Source organism: Lucilia cuprina, chromosome 2, assembly GCF_022045245.1.
Source record: "Lucilia cuprina isolate Lc7/37 chromosome 2, ASM2204524v1, whole genome shotgun sequence".
Classification (NCBI taxonomy): Eukaryota; Metazoa; Arthropoda; class Insecta; order Diptera; family Calliphoridae; genus Lucilia; species Lucilia cuprina.
The window spans coordinates 45999216-46016786 of record NC_060950.1 but is presented as its reverse complement, the minus strand read 5'-3'; the positions used below and the strand labels follow the sequence as shown (position 1 = coordinate 46016786).

The 17571-nt window shown below is 32.5% G+C and overlaps 2 protein-coding genes across 2 annotated transcripts in view; one reads left to right on the top strand and one right to left on the bottom strand.

The window, feature by feature from the left end:
• Window positions 1-341: 341 nt before the first annotated feature.
• The window catches only part of LOC111689142 (protein trunk), a 103074-nt gene continuing 85844 nt past the window's right edge, over window positions 342-17571 (bottom strand). The window contains exon 2 of the mRNA XM_046956752.1: window positions 342-1053. The gene's annotated coding sequence lies outside the window, so the exon portion shown is untranslated. The remainder of the gene's footprint in view (window positions 1054-17571) is intronic.
• Window positions 16465-17534, top strand: LOC124420862. Its single transcript, XM_046955222.1, has 2 exons — window positions 16465-17415; window positions 17529-17534. Exons 1-2 carry the CDS (start codon window positions 16465-16467, stop codon window positions 17532-17534), a joined length of 957 nt encoding a protein of 318 aa, XP_046811178.1.

Sequence of the window (17571 nt, the reverse complement as noted above, 5' to 3'; positions counted from 1 at the left end):
TTTGGAAATAAATCTGGCACTTCTAAACGGCTGATCTGATCGGGATAAAATTTGGCGTGAGCGTAGCCAAGGAGTATTCGAGTTTAAGTTTTGAAGATGAACGTCGCAGATGCCCCAGGGACGGAGCTCTGGCGGCTCACCTACCTACGACATGTAAAATTTTTAAACTCGTGCCATTTTTTGTTCTTCACCCAAATACAAAGATTTTTATATTTTCTGAAAGCGCTCGACGAGGTCTTGAAAAAACATGCTTGGACATACTACTTATCTCTTATAATATCCGAGTTATAGGCATTTAAAAATTTAGTGATACAAAATTTACCATACCTTGGTCCGTCTTTTTTTGAATACCGGGCGTAATTTTGGACCAAACCAATCTATCCAATTGGCTATTTTCTATATTAGAGGTCCGCAATAATTTAATGATGTGATTTATAAAACAAATGTACAAAATGTATATTTATTAAACGAAAGTTTGATAGAGAATGAATAAAATATTTTTCATACAAAATATTTTACAATTTAAAATTTGAAGACAATATGATTGAAAAAACAATTTAAACAACAAAGTATAAATAATAATGTTTTGTGAAGTGGAATATAATTGTTCTCGCACACCCTTCCTGTGAAGTGGAATATAATAGTTCTCCCACACCCTTCCTCAATTGGATTCCACTCCCAGTAAAGATCGTAACTTAGTAAATTGGGGTTTTGCAACGGCTTTGTCATAACATCAGCCAACATCTCATTTGATGGACAGCAAAGACATTTGACATCTCCTTTATCAATATGATCGTTTAAAAAATGGATCTTGGTATCGATGTGTTTAGTTCTACCACTCAGCTTTTGATCCTTTATCATGTGTAGGCAACTTTGGTTGTCTTCGTATATTACGATAGGAAAATTTTGTGATATATGCATGTCATCTAACAGCTGTTTTATACAAATGGCCTCTTTGCAGGTTTCAGACAACGAAATAAATTCGGCTTCTGTTGATGACAGGGCGACAAGTGTTTGCTTTCGGCACGACCAACTTATTGTACCGCCATTTATCTGAAAAATATAACCAGAGTTAGATTTTCTATCTAGCCTATCTTCAGCCCAATTTGCGTCTGCATATCCTGTTAATATGTCTGGGTTAACATGTTGACAACTCATTCGCAAAAAATACTCTTGTGTGCCCTTTAAATACTTAAGAACTCTTTTCAATTCTGTCCAATCTTCCAGAGTACGACAACTAACTTTACGAGGAAGTATTGACACGCCTGCAGCAATGTCAAGTCTTGAATATACGCTTAGGTATAATAGCGAACCAGTCAGCTTTTGATATTGATCGTTATTTAGCAAATTTCCAGATTCAACTTTACCATATCCGGGGTTCAGAGGGTATTGAGAAATTTTAGAATCTTCCAAATCACAGTGGGGCAGAATGGAATTTTTTGGAAATAAATCTGGCACTTCTAAACGGCTGATCCGATCGGGATAAAATTTGGCGTGAGCGTAGCCAAGGAGTATTCGAAATTAAGTTTTGAAGATGAACGCCGCAGATGCCCCAGGGACGGAGCTCTGGCGGCTCACCTACCTACGACATGTAAAATTTTTAAACTCGTGCCATTTTTTGTTTTTCACCCAAATACAAAGATTTTTATTTTTTCTGAAAGCGCTCGACGAGGTCTTGAAAAAACATGCTTGGACATACTACTTATCTCTTATAATATCCGAGTTATAGGCATTTAAAAATTTAGTGATACAAAATTTACCATACCTTGGTCCGTCTTTTTTTGAATACCGGGCGTAATTTTGGACCAAACGGACTCAATTTTTTCTTGTTAGTTAGACAACAAAATTTTCAATAATATACAAAAAATTTCAGATCAATATCATTTACATATCCAAAAATATACGTTTTTTAATTTAAAAGTTCAAAAATTTTTAGATTTTTGCCGTTTTTATGCCCAAAATGTGTCATAGCATACGACCTCAAATATAGAAGTGTGCCAGAGAATCTTACTAAATCAACAAAAAATAATGAAGAATTGAAAGAACTGAGAGCTGCGGAAAAAAGCAGAATCCAAGAAGAATTTAAAGTTCAGATGGGATTAAACATCGACAAACCACTTCCAAGTTGCGGTAGTACAAATGACGGTAATACGGCGAGAAGGTTTTTTCGTGACAAGGAGTTGCTTCGAAGAGTTAACACTATTTTAATGGCACTGAATAGTAAACATAAAATTAATGGAAATCGATTTGAGGAAAATACATCTGAAATTTCTAAATTACTTGTATCTCTGTATCCATGGAGGGAACTAACACCAACAGTACACAAAGTATTGTGTCATGGTCAAATAATAATTGAATCGAATATTCTTTCACTTGGAGAGTTAACAGAAGAAGCCCAGGAAGCGAGGAACCGAGATTTTAAGCATATTCAACTTTTCAGCTCAAGAAAATGCTCCAGGCAATCACCAAATAAAGATATTTTTAATAGTTTACTTCTATCTTCTGATCCTGTTCTTTCAACTATGCGAAAAAGATGGATTTGTTATGAAACTCTATCATCTCAAAACGAGGAAGATTTAAAGGATTTATATTACCTTCTGGATATGTATACCGATATGACAGATTATTTTATAGAAAATAAGTAGTGTTAGGAATTAACTATATAAGCAAGTTGTAAGAATTAATTGTATTATGTTTAAGATAAACAGTTCAAATAAAAAATCTGTATTAATTGTGTTAAATTGTGTTTTATATTTCGGTGGGCGGGAAAGGTTGTTTGTGTGGGGTGATTTAGGTGTTGTTGTGCGTGGCTCATAATAAAATTATATTTTTTTATTGTATATACAATGTTATAGACTTTAATAAAATAATTAACTAAATAATTTTTAAAAATTGTCCAAATATTTTATTCAGCACCAAATGTATGTTCTGTCATACTTAATATTAAAACATATTTTTGAATGCAATTGAGATATTGGCTTGAAATTTTTTGTAAAGGGTCGAGAATTTCCATATCTAACTAAAAAAGATATTAAAGGATAAATATGGACTAAATTGTTGTAGCTATCTGCGACCCTATTAAAATTTTGATATAAATCATAGTTTTATAAATTTAACAAATATGTAATATATGACAAAATCTTTATTTTTGAACAAAACTCAATGAAATCTTCAACGCTTGTTATATTTGTCATTTTAAATAAGAAAATGCAAAAAAAAATATTTAAAAGGTCAAAGGGCATCCCGCAATTCTCAAAAATAGGAATGAAAATCCCAAAAATGGGATTTTTTACATTTTTGCCCATAGGGTCTACATTTCTTTCAGGGCTGGGAAAATACGTTTGGAGTAAATAGAAAACATATTGAGGTTTCCAAAACTGCTTTCAGTTTTCTGATCCCAGCTTTGGGATTTTAGAACATGTCGCCCAAAGTTGACGTTTTGATAAAAAATAGGTCATATTCGGAAGGACGCAGTGGCAACATTTTCAAAAAATAGGACAAGATTTATACGCGTTCTGCGTAAAGATACCTTTTAGAAAACTATAAAATTGTTATATGTTCTTAAAGAAAATTTTATTTTATTAATAAAAGAGTTAAGACACTATTTGATCACAAAAACGGCAAAAATCTAAAAATTTTTGAATTTTTAAATTAAAAAACGTATATTTTTGGATTTGTAAATGATATTGATCTGATTATATTATTGGAAATTTTGTCGTCTAACTAACAAGAAAGAATTGAGTCCATTTGGTCCAAAATTACGCCCGGTATTCAAAAAAGTCGGACAAAGGTATGGTAAATTTTGTATCACTAAATTTTTAAATGCCTATAACTCGGATATTATAAGAGATAAGTAGTATGTCCAAGCATATTTTTTAAGATCTTTGTATTTGGGTGAAAAACAAAAAAATGGCACGAGTTTAAAAATTTTACATGTCGTAGGTACCCTACTTTGAGCCGCCACGGCGCCGTCCCTGGGGCATCTGCGGGGTTCATCTTCAAAACTTAAACTCGAATACTCCTTGGCTACGCTCACGCTAAATTTTATCCCGATCGGATCAGCCGTTTAGAAATGCCAGATTTATTTCCAAAAAATTTCCATGCCCCACTGTGCAAACCAAATTCTTTCACGACATTTTTGATTTAACTTGATTGACGAATACAGTAATTTAAGTTCTTATCTAGAAATATTTCGATTCACAAATAATGACTTGCTTTTCCGAGACAATTTATTTCAAATTTTTGGGATAATAATTTTTCAACATCTCGAATAGGTTTTTCTTTTTGGCTAGCAACCCAAATATCATCAACGTAAACCAAAATATAAACTAGCCCTTCCTCGTTGGTGTATTTTGTGTATAAACATGGATCAACATCGGATTGTTTATATCCTGAATATATTACATCATGTAATTTATTGTTCCATACATGTGAAGCCTGTTTGAGTCCATAAATACTCTTTTTGAGCTTACATACAAGTTTATCCCCTTCCTCAAATCCCGGCGGTTGTTTCATAAAAATAACTTCTTTGAGATCTCCATTGAGGAGTGCGGACTTCACATCAAAATGAAATATCGACATTTTCTTAACACCAGCAATTGATAATAACGCTCTTAATGTTGTCTAACAACAGGTGCATAAAACCTCGAGCTACTAAACGTGCCTTAAACCTTTGTGGTTTGCCTTCTACATCACGTTTAACCTTAAATGTCCATTTACAGCTTACGATATTGGCATTGACCGGAGCAGCAACCAACTCCCATGTACCTGAATGAATCAACGAAGCATATTCTTCCTTCATTGCCTCAACCCATTTGTCTCTTTCTTTTGATTTTAGAGCTTCTTTATATAATTTGGGTTCTACTACATCACTTTATATAGAAACTGCATTATAGCCAAAATGAGCTGGTTGTTTACCTTTATTACTTCGTGTTGATCTATGAATCTCTTGTTGTTTTTGTTCAACTAGACTTTCGTGTTGATTTATCTCCAACGATACATTATTTTCATCAACTAGGCGACTTGAATCTTTTTGATTAATCTCCACCGAAATGTTTTCATCAACTTGGCTACTTGAATCTTCATCTTCAATACTAATTCCTTCCAGACTTTGAAATGATATATCTTCGTCGGAGAACACGTTTTTATCATGACCTTCTTCTGAACTTTTGTCTTTATTTATTGTCCTTTGATTCAAATCAATAGATACTTCTGACATCTCACTGGATTAAACTCAATTGTTATTAGTTACTGACTCTTGTTCTAAAAACTTGACATCTCTGCTAATTGTGACTTTAAATGTATTAACATTAACCATCCTATAGCCTTTCGAGTGCTCATCATACCCCATAAAAGTCAGAACTTCCGTTTTATTATCAAACTTTTGACGTTTCTCCTTAGGTACAAGAACATTCCCCTTTTTACCAAAAATATGCCAGTTAGTTACGTCTGGAATCTTTCCTTCCCATAGTTGATAAGGTGTACTATCTATAGCCTTTGAGTAACATCTATTGTAAATATAATTGGCTGCATTTATGGCCTCTCCCCAAAACGAATTTGGCAATTTTGCTTCAGCAATCATACACCTGGCCATTTCAGTTAAACTTCTATTTTTCCTTTAAGCAATTCCGTTTTGCTGCGGACAATATGGGACAGTATATTGGTATTGAATGCCTTTTGAATCAAGGTAATTTCGGACATGCTTAGCGGTATATTCTCCGCCATTATCAGATCTTGTTTCTTACCAATTTCAATATAAAACTTAAGTTTTTCGAAAAATTCGTCCTTTGAGTTGAGCAAGTAGGCAATTGTATAACGACTATAGTCGTCAATAAATGTTAAATAATAACATTTCTTTCCTGGAGTCATCGTTTGTATTGGCCCGCAAATATTAGTATGTACTAAGTCTAAGACTTCCTCTGATTTGAACAGACTTTGTTTACTAAATGGTGCCTTTGTCATTTTACAGATAATGCAAACCTCACATAGTTTCTTTACTCCACAATCACGGATTTTCAAATGTCTTACCAGTTCCCTCTTCTCCATTTCTCTGATTGCATCTATATCACGATGTCCAAATACCTTATGCCAATAGTGAATACACTCATCCATGTTGCATGTTGTTGCCATAGCCTTTTGTTTTTCATTAAGCTGCAATTTATACAGTCCACTTGACAGAACAGCTATGCCGATTTCTTTGCCATCACTTGTACTAATAACACCACGATTAGCCTTGAAATTGACTTGAAAATTTTTACTCAAAATTTTGTAGACAGACATCAGATTTCCGCAAAACGACGGAATATATAACACATCACATATGTCAACATTAAAGATTTCACCTTTAGAGTTACGTAACGAAATTTTACACTTTCCCTTACCGCTACTTACTTCGGTTTGGCCGTTTGCTACTGTTACCTCTTCAGGACAATTGAAGTCTAACGTAGAAAAGCACGAACGATCTGAGCATATATGGCAAGTTGCTCCAGAATCAAGAACCCACGAATTAGAACCATTACATAGGGAAAAACAAAAATTGTTTGAGCTTCTACTTGATGCTGTTACCTCGTTAGCTTTATTATGTTTAGTCTTCTTAAACTTCCAACAGTCACGCTTTGTATGACCCTTTGCCTTACAGAAATGACAAATTTTGGTGTTATGGTAATTTTTTGAATTCGAACTTTTTAACACCGAATTTTCAGGCATCTATGAAGAATTTCTGTGATTTTCTTCAATTAAACAGGTTTCAACCACATTTACAGTAAGTTCCTCCATCTTTCTTGCTTCCAAAGCAGTTACGAGTATATCATATGAAGACGGTAGGCTACTTAGCAACATAGCCACTAACCAGCGTTCAGAGAATGTTTCACCAACAGCTTCCAATTTTTCAAATAACAACTTCATATTCATTATATGATCCGAAATATTCGTCTCTGGGGAATACTTCATTCTACAAATCTGCTTCATTAAACGTACACTAGATCCAAGTGTATCTTTTTCGTGATGATTACGCAAAATTTCCCATGCCTCATGGGCGCTTTTAGCCGTTCTGATCAACATTAACTGATTATCTTCAATGGACAATCCAATTATCACGGTAGCTTCTTCATTCTTACGTTTTCAAACGTCATCAGGCGTCGCATGAACACTATCGATCACATGATTCCACAAACCTTCCTTGCGCAACAACAATTCCAGTTTAAATTTCCATAGATGGTAATTGTCTGCATTCAATTTAGCAAAAGAAGTCTTCATTAAATCCATTGCACATAAGCCCATAACCTATTAGAAGTCCGCGATAATAGCAATGCCAATAGCATGTCATAGCATGAAAACTTTCAAAATTATTCACAACCATATCGGAACCTCAAATTACCGCCTTATTAAACCTGGGAAAATAATTCTACCGATCTATCCAATTGGCCATTTTCTAAAAATACATTACGCAATAAATTATATACCAAAACAAATGGCAATTTTAATGCTTTAAAATGGTGCATAAACGACTGTCCTAGCACGAAAACTGTCAAAGTTAATTGCAACCATATCGGAACCTCAGATTACCGCGTTGAGGTTCCGATATGGTTGTGAATAACTTTGACAGTTTTATGCTATGACAGTCATTTATGCATCATTTTGGAGCATTATGATTGCACTTTAATTTGGTATATCATTTGTGGCAAATTGTGTTCGTCTAAAAAATGGTCAAATTGATGGATCGGCAGAATTGTTGTTCTATGTTTAAAAACGCTGTGATTTGAGGTTCCCATATGGTTGCAAAAAACGTTGACAGTTTTTATGCCAGGACTATCGTGTAAGCATCATTTTTAAGCATTACAGTTGCACTTTGTTTTGGTGTATAATATGTGGCATAATGAGTTTTTACAAAAATTGGATAGATCGGTATATATATATTGGTACAGGTTTGGAAATGCGGTAATTTAAGGCTCCGATATGGTTGCAAATATCTTTTATAGTTTTCATGTTATTGCAGTCGTTTATATATATTTTTATTGCATTATAGTTGCCATTTGTTTTGGTATATAATTTATTGCATAATGTATTTTTAGAAAATGGCCAATTGGATAGACCGGTAGTATTATTTTCCCAGCTTTAAAAAGGCGGTAATTTGAGGTTCCGATATGGTTGTGAATAACTTTGACAGTTTTCATGTTATGACCTCAGATTACCGCGTTGAGGTTCCGATATGGTTGTGAATAACTTTGACAGTTTTCATGCTATGACAGTCATTTATGCATCATTTTGGAGCATTAAGATTGCACTTTAATTTGGTATATTATTTGTGGCATAATGTCTTCGTCTAAAAAATGGTCAATGTGATGGATCGGTAGAATTGTTGTTCTATGTTTAAAAACGCTATGATTTGAGGTTCCCATATGGTTGCAAGTAACATTGACAGTTTTTATGCCAGGACAGTCGTTTATGCATCATTTTAAAGCATTACAGTTGCACTTTGTTTTGGTGTATAATTTGTGGCATTAGGTTTAGATATGCGGTAATTTATGGCTCCGATATGGTTGCAAATATCTTTTGTAGTTTTCATGTTATTGCAGTCGTTTATACCTTTTTATTGCATTATAGTTGCTATTTGTTTTGGTATATAATTTATTGCATAATATTTTTTTAGAAAATGGGCAATTGGATAGATCGCATGATAACATGAAAACTGTCAATGTTATTTGCAACCATATCGGAACCTAAATTACAGCGTTTTTAAACATAGAACAATAATTTTACCGATCCATCAAATTGACCATTTTTTAGACGAAAAGATTATGCCACAAATGATATACCAAATTAAAGTGCAAACATAATGCTTTAAAATGATGCATAAATGACTGTCATAGCAGGAAAACTTTCAAAGTTATTCACAACCATATCCGAACCTCAAATTACCGCCTTTTTATACCTGGGAATATACTACTGATTTATTCAATTGGCCATTTTCTAAAAACACTTTATGCAATAAATTATATACCAAAACAAATGGCAATTGTAATGCTTTAAAATGTTGCAGCCATATCGGAACCTCAGATTACTGCATTTGATACATAGAACAATAATTCTACCGATCTATCAAATTGATCAATTTGTAAAAACACACATTATGCTACAAATCATATACCATATTAAAGTGCAATCATAATGCTTTAAAATGATGTCTAAATAACTGTCATAGCAACCATGTCGGAACCTAAAATCACAGCGTTTTTAAACATAGTTTTTACCAAAGACAATTCTACCGATCCTTCAAATTGACCATTTTTTAGACAAACACATATGCCACAAATGATGTACCAAATTAAAGTGCAATCATAATGCTTTAAAATGATGCATAAATGACTGTCATAGCATGAAAACTGTCAAAGTTATTCACAACCATATGGGAACCACAAATCATAGCGTTTTTAAACATAGAACAACAATTCTACCGATCCATCAAATTGACCATTTTTTAGATGAACACATTATGCCACAAATAATATACCAAATTAAAGTGCAATCATAATGCTTTAAAATGATGCATAAATAACTATATCGGAACCTCAAATTACCGCGTTTTTAAAGCTGTGAAAATAATTCTACCGATTTATCCAATTGGTCATTTTCTAACACACATTATGCATAAATGACTGTCATAGCAAGAAAACTGTCAAAGTTATTCACAACCATATCTGAACCTCAAATTACCGCCTTTTTAAACCTGGGAAAATAATTCTACCGATCTATCCAATTGGCCATTTTCTAAAAATACATTATGCAATAAATTATATACCAAAACAAATGGCAATTTTAATGCTTTAAAATGGTGCATAAACGACTGTCGTAGCACGAAAACTGCCAAAGTTAATTGCAGCTATATCGGAACCTCAGATTACTGCGTTTGATATGTAGAACAATAATTCCACCGATCCTTCAAATTGACTATTTTTTAGACAAACACATTATGCCACATATGATATACCATATAAAAGTGCACTCATAATGCTTTGAAATGATGCCTAAATGACTGTCATAGCGTGAAAACTGTCAATGTTATTTGCAGCCATATCGGAACCCCAAATTACCGAATTTTTAGATCTATCCAATTGGCCATTTTCTAAAAATATATTATGCAATAAATTATATACCAAAACAAATGGCAACTATAATGCAAAAAAAAGATATATAAACGACTGCTATAACATGAAAACTATAAATGATATTTGCAACCATATCGGAGCCTTAAATTACCGCATTTCTAAACCTGTACCATTAAATATATCGATCTATCCAATTTTTGTATAAATTCATTATGCCACAAATTATACACCAAAACAAAGTGCAACAGTAATGCTTTAAAATGATGCATAAATGATTGTCCTGGCATAAAAACTGTCAAAGTTATTTGCAACCATATCGGAACCTCAAATCACAGCGATTTTAAACATAGTTTTTAACATAGACAATTCTACCGATCCTTCAAATTGACCATTTTTTGACAAACACATTATGCCACAAATGATATACCAAATTAAAGTGCAATCATAATGCTTTAAAATGATGCATAAATGGCTGCAATAGCATGAAAACTGTCAAAGTTATTCAAAACCATATCGGAACCTCAAATTACCGCCTTTTAAACCTGGGAAAATAATTCTACCGATCTATCCAATTGGCCATTTTCTAAAAATACATTATGCAATAAATTATATACCAAAACAAATGGCAATTTTAATGCTTTAAAATGGTGCTTAAACGACTGTCGTAGCACGAAAATTGCCAAAGTTAATTGCAGCCATATCGGAACCTCAAATTACTGCGTTTGATATGTAGAACAATAATTCTACCGAACTATCAAATTGACCAATTTGTAAAAACACTCATTATGCTACAAATGATATACCATATAAAAGTGCACTCATAATGCTTTAAAATGATGCCTAAATGACTGTCATAGCATGAAAACTGTCAATGTTATTTGCAACCATATCGGAACCTCAAATTACAGCTTTTTTAAACACAGAACAATAATTCTACCGATCCATCAAATTTACCAATTTTTACACGGACATATTATGCCACAAATGATATACCAAATTAAAGTGCAATCATAATGCTTTAAAATGATGCCTAAATGACTGTCATAGCGTTATGCAATAAATTATATACCAAAACAAATGGCAACTATAATGCAATAAAAAATATATAAACGACTGCTATAACATCAAAACTATATCGGAGCCTTAAATTACCGCATTTCTAAACCTGTACCATTAAATATATCGATCTATCCAATTTTTGTATAAATTCATTATGCCACAAATTATACACCAAAACAAAGTGCAACTGTAATGCTTTAAAATGATGCATAAATGATTGTCCTGGCATGAAAACTGTCAAAGTTATTTGCAACCATATCGGAACCTCAAATCACAGCGATTTTAAACATAGTTTTTAACATAGACAATTCTACCGATCCTTCAAATTGACCATTTTTTGACAAACACATTATGCCAAAAATGATATACCAAATTAAAGTGCAATCATAATGCTTTAAAATGATGCAAAGTTATTCACAACCATATCGGAGCCTCAAATTACCGCCTTTTTAAACCTGGGGAAATAATTCTACCGATCTATCCAATTGGCCATTTTCTAAAAATACATTATGCAATAAATTATATACCAAAACAAATGGCAATTTTAATGCTTTAAAATGGTGCATAAACTACTGTCGTAGCACGAAAACTGCCAAAGTTAATTGCAACCATATCGGAACCTCAGATTACTGCGTTTGATATGTAGAACAATAATTGTACCGATCTACCAAATTGACCAATTTGTAAAAACACAATTCTACCGATCCTTCAAATTGACCATTTTTTAGACAAACACATTATGCCACATATGATATACCATATAAAAGTGCACTCATAATGCTTTAAAATGATGCCTAAATGACTGTCATAGCATGAAAACTGTCAATTTTATTTGCAACCATATCGGAACCTCAAATTACAGCTTTTTTAAACACAGAACAATAATTCTACCGATCCATCAAATTTACCAATTTTTAGACGAACACATTATGCCATAAATGATATACCAAATTAAAGTGCAATCATAATGCTTTGAAATGATTCATAAATAACTGTCATAGCATGAAAACAGTTAAAGTTATTTGCAATCATATCGGAACCTCAAATTACCGCGTTTTTAAAGCTGTGAAAATAATTATACCGATTCATCCAATTGGCCATTTTCTAAAAATACATTGTGCAATAGATTATAAACCAAAACAAATAGCAACTATAATGCAATAAAGAGATATATAAACGACTGTTATAACATGAAAATTATAAAAGTTATTTGCAACCATATTGTAACCTTAAATTACCGCATTTTAAAACCTGTACCAGTTAATATACCGATCTATTCAATTTTTGTAAACTTCTTTATGCCACAAGTTATACACTTATAAAACTGTCAATGTTATTTGCAACCATATCGGAACCTCAAATTGCCGCGTTTTTAAACCTGGGAAAATAATTGTACCGATCTATCTTATTGGCCATTTTCTTAAAATACATTATGCAATAAATTATATACCAAACAAATGGCAATTTTAATGCTTAACGACTGCCCTAGCTCAAAAACTGTCAAAGTTATTTGCAACCATATCGGAACCTCAAATTACCGCGTTTTATACATAGAACAACAATTCTACCGACCCATCAAATTGACCATTTTTAAGACGAACACATTCTGCTACAAATGATATACCAAATTAAAATGCAATCATAATGCTTTAAAATGATGCATAAATGACTGCCCTAACGTGAAAACTGTCAAAGTTAGTCGCAACCATATCGGAACCTCAAATTACAGCTTTTCTATACACAGAACAATAATTCTAACGATCCATCAATTTGATCATTTTTAGACGAACACATTATGCCACAGATGATATACCAAATTAAAGTGCAATCATAATTATTTAAAATGATGCATAAATACCTATCATAGCATGAAAACTGCCAAAGTTATTTTCAACCATATCGGAACTTCAGATTACAGCGTTTTCAAACATAGAACAATAATTCTACAGATCTATCAAATTTACCATTTTTTAGACGAACACATTATGTCACAAATGATATGCCAAATAAAAGAGCAACCATAATTGTTTAAAATGATGCATAAATAACCATATCGGAACCTCAAATTAGCGCGTTTTTAAAGCTGTCGAAATAATTCTACCGATTTATCCAATTGATTATTTTCTAAACATACATTACGCAATAAATTATATACCAAAAAAAAAAGCAACTATAATGCAATAAAAAGATATATAAACGACTGTTATAACATGAAAATTATAAAAGTTATTTGCCAACATATCATAGCCTTAAACTACCGCATTTTTAAACCTGTACCAATAAATATACCGATCTATTCAATTTTTTTTTTAATGCATTATGCCACAAGTTATACACCAAAATAAAGTGCAACTGTAATGCTTTAAAATGATGCATGCCCTAGCATGAAAACTGTCAAAGTTATTTGCAACCATATCGGAACCTGAAATTACCGCGTTTTTAAACATAGAACAATAATTCTACCTATCCATCAAATTGATCATTTTCTAGAAGAACACATTATGCCACAAATGATATACCAAATTAAAGTGCAATCATAATGCTTTAAAATTAAGCATAAATGAATGTCATAGCATAAAAACTGTCAATGTTATTTGCAACCATATCGGAACCTCAAATTACCGCGTATTTAAATACAGAACAATAACCATTTTTTTGACGAACACATTTTGCCACAAATGATATACCAAATTAAATAACTGTCATAGCATGAAAACTGTCAAAGTTATTTGCAACCATATAGGAACCTCAAATTACCGCGTTTTGAAAGCTGTAAAAATAATTATACCGATTCATTCAATTGGCCATATTCTAAAATTACAGTATGCAATAAATTATATACCAAAACAAATAGCAACTACTTATAAAGCAATAAAAAGATATATAAACGACTGTTATATATTTATAATTTTTTAGACGAACACATTATGCTACAAATGATATACCAAATTAAAGTGCAATCATATTGCTTTAAAATTATGCATAAATGCCTGTCAGAGCATGAAAACTGTCGAAGTTATTTGCAACCATATCGGAACCTCAGATTACGGCGTTTTTAAATATAGAACAATAATTCTACCGATCCATCAAATTTACCATTTTGTAGACGAACACATTATACCACAAATGATATACCATTAAAGTGCATAATGTGCATAATGCTTTAAATTATGTATAAACGACTGTCCTAGCTCGAAAACTGCCAAAGTTATTTGCAACCATATCGGAACCTCAAATTACGCCTTTTTAAACCTGGGAAAAAATTATACCGATCTAACTTATTGGCCACTTCCTTAAAATACATTATGCAATAAATTATATACTAAAACAAATGGAAATTTTAATGCTTTAAATGGTGTATGAATGACTGTCCTAGCTCGAAAACTGTCAAAGTTATTTGCAACAATATCGGAACTTCAGATTACAGCGTTTTTAAACATAGAAAAATAATTCTACCGATCCATCAAATTTACAATTTTTTAGACGAACACTTTATGCCACAAATAATACACCAAACTAAGGTACAATCATAATGATTTAAAATGGTGCATAAACGACTGTCCTAGCACGAAAACTGTCAAAGTTATTCGCAACCATATTGGAACCTCAGATTAAAGCTTTTTTAAACATAGAACAAAATGGTGCATAAACAAATGTCCTAGCACGACAACTGCCAAAATTAATTTCAACCATATCGGAACCTCAGATTACAACGTTTATTAAATACTGAACAATAATTCTACCGATCTATCAAATTGACCATTTTTTATACGAACACATTATGCCACAAATGATATACATAATTAAAGTGCAATCATAAAGCTTTAAAATTATGCATAAACGACTGCCATAGCGTAAAAACTGTCAAAGTTATTTGCAACCATATCGGAACCTTAAATTACCGCGTTTTTAAACCTGGGAAAATAATTGTACCGATCTATCTTATTAGCCATTTTCTTAAAATACATTATGCAATAAATTATATACCAAACAAATGGCAATTTTAATGCTTTACGACTGTCCTAGCTCGATAACTGTCAAAGTTATTTGCAACCATTTCGGAACCTTAAATTACCGCCTTTTTATCTACTGATTCATCCAATTGGCCATTTTATAAATATACATTATGCAATATATTATATACCAAAACAAATCGAAATTTTAATGCTTTAAAATGGCGCATAAACGACTGTCCTAGCTCAAAAACTGTCAAAGTTATTTGCAACAATATCGGAACCTCAGATTACAGCGTTTTTTAAACATAGAACAATAATTCTACCCATCCATCAAATTTACAATATTTTAGAAGAACACATTATGCCACAAATGATATACCAATTTAAGGTACAATCATAATACTTTAAAATGGTGCATAAACGACTGTCCTAGCACGAAAACTGCCAAAATTTATTTCAACCATATCGGAGCCTTAGATTACAGCGTTTATTAAACATAGAACAACAATTCTACCGATCTATCACTTTTTAGACGAACACAAATGATATGCCACATTAAAGTGCAATCAAAATGATTCAAAATGATGCATAAATGCTTGTCATAGCATGAAAACTGTCAAAGTTATTCGCAACCATATCGGAACCTCAGATTACAGCATAGAACAATACATGTACCGATCCATCAAATTTACCATTTTTAGACGAACACATTATGAAACAATACCGATCTATCAAATTGACCATTTTCTAGAAGAACACATAATGCCACAAATGATATACCAAATTAAAGTGCAATCATAATGATTTAAAATGATGCATAAATGCCTGTCATAACATGAAAACTGTCAAAGTTTTTCGGAACCTAAGATTATAACGTTTTTAAACATAGAACAATAATTCTACCGATCCATTAAATTGACCATTCTTTAGACGAACACATTATGCCACAAATGATACACCAAATTAAAGTGCAATCATAATGCTTTAAAATTATGCCATATCGGAACCACAAATTACCTCGTTTTTAAAGCTGTGAAAATAATTCTACCGATTTATCCAATTGGCCATTTTCATAGTGTTGTATATGTATATTTCATACCTTTATCATAACATAAGATAATATAAGAACATGGCAACCTTGTAATAGTAACTAGTAATCAGTATTTGCATATTGTTATATATTACCATCACTATAATAAATTAATAAAAAATGGCCATTCTTAGCCACACACAACATGGTGTCAGAAGTTAAATCTTAAGAGCAAAGAATTTAACAAGTGAAAATAACAGTTTTTAAAAAGAAATTATAATAAAGAAAATAATATTTACAACAAGCCTCAAGAATAATGCCGGGTGGTGAGCAAATTTTGCCAGCTCCATCCCAAATGCAACCAATAGAAGGAGGACAATTTTTTGCAACAACGTTGCAGCCTATCAATTTAAAGTCTCCAAACTTGGCAAAAGAGTGGAAGCTGTGGTACACCCAATTTAAGATATTTATGACTGCTTCAAATTTGGAAACACAAGCAGATCGGCGTAAGGTAGCATTGCTACTTCATCATCTAGGCAGCGATTCCCTTGAGATTTTTAATTCTTTTAACGAGGATGTCGATAGTATTGCCTACTCAACACTAGTGGAAAAATTTGAAAGCTTTTTTATACCAAAAGTAAATATAGCAATGGAGCGTCATAAATTTTTCATTTGTAAACAACAACCAAATCAAGCAATTGATGAATATGTTACAATTTTGAAAAATTTAAGTTTAAACTGCGAATTTGGCAGTTTGCGGGAAGATCTCGTCAGGGACATTTTTACCTGCGGCTTGTCGCCTAAGATGGGAAATATCCGAGAGAGGTTATTGGCAGAGGGCGGTATTCCCTTGGATAGGGCTATTGCTATTGCTAAATCCATAGCTATGGCTAAAGAAAATGCTTTAAAACTTGAAGATACTCAGGACGACGAACCAGTCGTTAATTTGGTACGTAAAAAAACGTTTAAGTCTGCAACTTACAGCAAGCAACAGGTTCCACATTGTGGTCGGTGTGGTCAAGTGCATAAGAACAAATGCCCGGCAGAAGGCGCCAAATGTCATAATTGTGGCAAAAGCGGCCATTTTGCTAAAATGTGCTTCATGAAAAAACGATATGTAAAAAATGTCAATATCAACGAAGATGGCGACTGTAATTATGATAATGATGAAGAAGAAGAGGATTTATTTATTGGCGCTCTTACTAAAACAACAAAATCAACAGCAGCAGAATGGAATATAGAGGTGGGAATTGAAAACAACAAAATGGTATGTCAAATTGATACTGGAGCTCAAGCTAATATTATTTCAACACACTCTATAAATAAGTTAAATACTAAGAGCTTATTAAAGAAAACCAATGTTAATATTTTTACATTAAGTGGTGAAAAGTTGTCGGTTATAGGAAGTATCAATTTGAAAGTT